At 32.6% G+C, this 6,000-nt stretch overlaps 1 protein-coding gene across 1 annotated transcript in view; it reads right to left on the bottom strand.

Annotated features, from left to right (window-relative positions):
* Positions 1-575: 575 nt before the first annotated feature.
* The window catches only part of LOC129908805 (protein rhomboid), a 90,968-nt gene continuing 85,543 nt past the window's right edge, over positions 576-6,000 (bottom strand). The window contains exons 6-8 of the mRNA XM_055985571.1: positions 2,170-2,434; positions 1,938-2,084; positions 576-1,761 (exon numbers count right to left, since the gene is read on the bottom strand). Of these exons, the coding sequence (XP_055841546.1) occupies positions 1,457-1,761; positions 1,938-2,084; positions 2,170-2,434 (717 nt within the window). The 3' untranslated portion in view covers positions 576-1,456. The remainder of the gene's footprint in view (positions 1,762-1,937; positions 2,085-2,169; positions 2,435-6,000) is intronic.

Here is a 6,000-nt window from a genome sequence, read left to right as displayed (position 1 = left end):
AAAGGGTTAAGATAAACTAGTTTTCTTAAAATTTGTGAATTACTTTACCTGCTCAAAATTTTAGTTAAAACTCAAGATATGACGACGAAAAAATAAAATCATTAGTTACTTGTGAAAAATGTTTTTTTTTTTTTTATTATTTGCAACAATAATTAAGTAAAAAATACTTATTTATTCAATTTTACATAATTATTTTTTTTTTATAAATTTTTATATAAACAGTGCTATTTAATATATTGTATTCGTAAGATTCCTGGCAGTGACAAAAATTGTTAGTTTAAATTCATTAAATTTCTTTCTCATTCTTTTTGTTTTTAATTTAAAACTATCAGCAAATTTATTATTGTATTATTTTCATTTAATTTTCTTTCTAAACAGCACTTCATTTTATATTTTTAATTTATTCATATTTATTTATATTTTATAATTTTTTAATTTATCAATATTCCAATAAAAATTTTTTTGTTTGTACTTTGACGTTCATTCAAGAGATATTTATTGATTTAAATTTATTTTTATTTTTTTAATTTTTATTTAATTTAAGTGAAAAATTAGTATACAAATTAAAAACAAGAGTGTATATATGTATTTACAAGAAAATATTATTTTTATTTATTGCACAGTTATTTAAAAAAAAAAAAAATAAAAAACGAATCAGTCTTTGAGAAAAAAGAAAAAATATGTAACCAAAATTATTTTATTAATTTTTTCTAACCAAAATTTGACAATAAATAGCAAAAAAAAACAAATTCTTTTTTAAATTTTAAGCCTAAAATAAAAGCGAGTATTGAGTAGATAGTAAGTTACGTATATAATTATGTGGACTTTATTTTTTTCCTGGGATTGTAGGCTTTCTTAAGTATTTACAAATCATTTGTTTTCAAAAAAGAAAAAAAGTTTTTTGGACTGATAACACTGATGGAACATTTTATGTTTCGAAACGAAAAAAAAACAACAAGAAATTGGCGTTCCCGGATTTACCAAAATATTAAATTGAATACATTTTTTTTATAAATTTCTATTATAGTAAACTCAAATCTTTGTTATTTTTTTTTTTTTTAATTAAAAAATAATTAAGTAATTTCGAAACACACACATTTTCATCAGTGACTTAGGACGGTTATAGTATTTACATCAAGAATTCCACTAGAAACAGTAGAAAATATGTATAAATTGTGAGGTAGCTTAAAGACTATTTTTTATTTATAATTTACAAATAAATTAAACAAAAAAAATTTATTTAATTTAAACTTAAAATTAAGAAAAATAACAAAAAAAAAACTGTTAACAAATAACAAATAAAAAATAATTCAAAAAAAATTCAACAAGGATTTCCTTTGTTCCCACAATTTAAATACACCAGCAACACACACAAAGGACCTCTAAAACCCGGAAAATCCTTGATTTATTTTAACGACATATTCGCACACATATTATGTGTTTGTGTAAGCAGCCTTCATATGCCAAACTCATAATAGAGTGGTTCCCTGGGTAAAATCTGTTCGACTTTCAACTGCTGCATAGCCACCGTGTTCATGATGTTAAAAATTACCGCGAATATTGTACACGCCGCATACGCCCCCAAAGCAATCCACCACAGCAGCTGTTCGTGGAGCTTTTGTTCGAAATTTTTCAACACCAAAAAACCGATAGTCAAGCCGGCCAGGGCTCCAGTTAAATGGGCAACATAAGACACTGATGGACTGAACGATGATTCCACAGCATATCGGGCATAAATGGCGAAGCCAACATCACAGGATGCTATATAAAAAGGATAACAAAACAGAAGCACACAACACAATGAAAATGTGAAATGAGATGACGATGAGTGGGCGAATATAAACAAAAATTAAATTGCTTTCGAGTGGGGATAGAGGGCTCTGGAAAATATGGAAGGACCATATCGCAGTATATCCATTGCAGAAAGGACTACTTACCAAAGATGAAAATCGCTGCCAACCGGAGGATGCCATACTGCATGCTGTGGTAGTTCAACATGACGTTGGCAAGATGTGCGGCCAATAATGCGTACACCCCGCCACTAGCCCCCACCAGATACACTTCGGGGTCAAAGATACTGGTGCCTGTTGATGGAAAAAGCATAGAAGGTTTGCATTTGGCAGTGACTGGCCACCGCATCAGAGAGTGTTTATTGTGTTTTAATCTTACCTAACGATCCGGCTAAAACACCGGCAAAGTATATACAAGCTATGCGTCCAGATCCATGGACCATTTCCAAAGGTAGACCGAAAATTAGTTGGATGCAGAGATTGAAGCCGAGGTGGAACCATCCGGCGTGAAGGACCATGTAGAAAATGAACCGCCATACCTCGTGGCGTTTATCTGGACGGTAAATGAACATCGAATCAATGGGTATTGGACCGGCTGGTTCCGCTGGTCCGGACGTCATTGTGTTGTAGGCGAAAAAGCCCAACTGCAAAAAATTATCAAAAACATTTTTAAAGATAGATTTTGGCACAGGAAAATAAGGACATTATAGACTTTTCAGGTGGAGTATCCTTTGAATTAATAATAAATTCAAATAAAATGAAAGGTTTACCATTTGCCAGATGCCTTTAACACACGTTCCCAGGACTAAGTATCACGTAGAAATATTATTAAGATAAATACACAACTTCTGTTTGTATAAGCTACTTTTACTGGTTTTTGTTCAAAGGTTCATATAGATTCACACCTTTTAGTCGTGTAGTGTTGTTGTATGGCGGCAATATTCTGATGTCATGTATGGAACTAATTTAAGGTGGAACTCCGGCTTGTCGGTTTATTATTAGTTGGTGACACGTATTCTACTTGTTTGTTAAAGATTTTGCCAGTAGGGTTTTTTTCGGGGGTTAGTTAGTACATTTTAGTGAGTACACATTTTTGCTTCAGGTGAGTTTTTGTCGGATAAAGTACAAATTTAATGCCAAAACGTGTATAAGCTAAGTTTAATAGGAATATTGGATACAAGGACGAAAAAATTATGTTATCGCTATGAGAACTGTATACAGAAGAATTTAATTTATAGGAACATATTTTTTTTTTTTTTCATTTCAATTACTTAGTTATAAAGAAACTTTAAGGGTTTGGGGTGAAATGAACATAAATCAGAAAATTATAATTTGTTTTTTTTTTTTTTTTGTATCGGTGTTTTGTTGGTGTTGACTAGGGTCTCCAAATATTTGCTCGTATTTAAGAGATGACATCCGACATTTTTTACAGTCTTACTTAAAATCTGATGTCTATTTTAGCCTTCAACACTATCAAATATCATACATATTGGCGGAAAAATAAGTGTTGTAGGTGTTTTTAGCATTTGAGTAGGGTTGATAAGTATTTTTGTATTTAAGGGATGACACCTAGCATCTTTTAGATACAAATTAAAATAATATCAGCTAAAATCTGATACATGTTTTAGCCGTAAACACCTAAAAATATATATTTTGGTTGAAAAATAAGTGTTGTTGGTGTTTGAATAGGGTTGCCAGGTACTTGCGAGTTTTTAAGAGATGGCACTTGAGATTTTTAGATAAAATACAGTCTCACATAAAATTTGATATATGGTTTAGGTTTTAACACTTTAAACTATCACATATTTCGGTTAAAAATAAGTGTTTTTTTCGTAATTTTGAAATGGTACCAGATATATTTTAGATTGAAGTGAGTTTCAACTAAAATCTGATTTATGTTTGAGCCTTAAAAACTTTGAAATATCATACATTTCGACTGAAAAATAAGTGTTGTTGGTGTTTTTGAGCATTTGAGTAGGGTTTCAAAGTATTTGCCGGTATTTTATTGATTGCATCTAGCATTTTTTAGATAAAAAATAATATCACCTAAAATCTGATAAATTTTTTAGTCTTAAACACTTAAAAACATCATATATTTTGAGTGTTTGGTGTTTTTTAAAACTATAATTTTAATGGTTTCTCTTGATTCGGATGTCATATTAACTATATTTACCAAATTTAATAATGTTATCCTTTTCCAAATAAGTTATTGATACTAATTTTAAATTTACAATTGCCCTAGTATAAAACACAGTTCATTTTTGGACTGAGGCTTTTCATACTTAACTCTCCCGAAACGCCAAATTTCTCCATTTACCATTATTTTCCGAAAGTTTTGAATAGTATTTTACCAGTTTAAGGAAGCCATTGTTACACGGCATGCGCAATTAACACGTTTGCTTCTTTGAAGCTTTACGGATGCTGCTGTTGCTTCTGTAAGGCTTTATAGAAGCAACGTTGTTAAATAAGGCACTAAAACCCTCAGAACTTTCTACTTCAAGACCTTCGGCAACCGCCATTTGAATTTTACCTGTACATCAAGACTAAAAACAATATCCGTAAGCAATTTTAATTTTCTATGATTTAAGGTTCAATTCACAATGTTAAATTTTTTGTTTATCGAAGTAAAATTTAATAATTAAATTGAACTCTGCCTAAGCCATGTGGCAATGGCAGCAGAGCGAGTCAGAGAACCAATTGATGACAAAAGTTGGTAAAGCACGACCGAGACATATTCATCGTTATTTTTTATGGGAAACGAAATTGTAGCTCTTTATAAACTTTTCTCATTGAGTTTATTTCATTTGTTCACGAGGTTTATTTTTTGTTTTTCCTCTTCAAAATTTACGACCAAAAGTTGTTGGGGGTGGGTTATTCGTTATCCCTATTTCATGCCACCCATCAGCCTCTATAAAATATGCAGAGGCTGTGTTGTATAATAATAATACTACGAGTAGACCTAAATATTTTACTGCACGTATAAGTCCGGGGCAGGTGGCATTGGATCTTATGTAAATTCCCCATGAATTATTTTGAATGGTTTGTGTAAATTTGCATCAGCCCCGACGACGACGAACGACGACGACGGTCAGTCGGTCTGTTCGGTGTTTGTAAGCCGGATAGTCACCATCAGCACACACCATTGACGCCAACTGAAAAGCTGTATTTATGAATGGTGGTCGGCATGACCAATTGCTCCCAGAGTCACCGGCACCACCACCACTCGGTCCCATACAATTGGCCATGACGCTCTCCACTTGCCACATAGTCTCGTTTACCTCATGTGCAAACAACGTCGTCTACTATGACGACGGACGACTGCCGACGACCAAACCAACACTGGGTACTGCGAACTGCGATGAATGAAAATATATTCCCGCAGCATATCCAGCTTATTGCTGCACTGTGGACCAAAATGTAAACAGATATAGGCGCCAATTTTGTTTTCATTTCGCCAATTTGTTTGTTTCACTACCGGGGACCGGCTAGCGGTGAAAAATCTCACAGAGCAGCGCTGCGCTGCTGGTGTTTTTGTGTTGCTTTTTTTGTATTGAATCAATTGATCTGCAGATCAATGACCCATACAGTCGTTCGGTATTGAGGCGGGCACGTATTATCTTCTGGGAAAACATTGGGGTAGTAAAATAAATAAATAAAAAGTCGTTGCGCCAAAGTCGGGCCGGTGCGGTGGTGCTGGCGCCACCAGGGTGGGGTAGAAAATATATGGTGAGAATAATACCGGATAAAGAATTGTATAGCGAAAAAATTACAGAGCTCACAAATAAGCCAATCGATAAGAATAAGAACCCTTTTGACTTTAGGCAAGCCTTGGTTTTGAAATGAATTTATAGTCAGATCAAATTGCGATATGCGTTCGGTGTAAACAAAGGGCTTTTACCCTTAAAAAAAAAGGTTGGTTTGGGGAGTTCTAATTCGTTGGTGTGTTTAAGGGAAGGTATTAGATTATTTAAACAGATAATTTTTCTCTATCCGACTTATACCTTTATCTCTTGAGAAGTCAGCTTTAAATAGGATATTTCTGTTTTATTTATTTTTTTATAGAAAACTGCAAACATTAAGGTGTTTAGTAGAAAAACGATGTTCTTGTGAAATAAAAAAGAAGATTACACTAAATTATTGTAAGGATTTGCGAATTGGAAGAAAAGTTTAAAACATTAAGCATCAAGAAATTTAAAGAAGTTTATATATA

The sequence above is a fragment of the Episyrphus balteatus genome, chromosome 2 (genome assembly GCF_945859705.1).
Source record: "Episyrphus balteatus chromosome 2, idEpiBalt1.1, whole genome shotgun sequence".
Taxonomy (NCBI): Eukaryota; Metazoa; Arthropoda; class Insecta; order Diptera; family Syrphidae; genus Episyrphus; species Episyrphus balteatus.
Note: the sequence above shows the minus strand (reverse complement) of the source record. Positions and strands in the feature narration are given on the sequence as shown.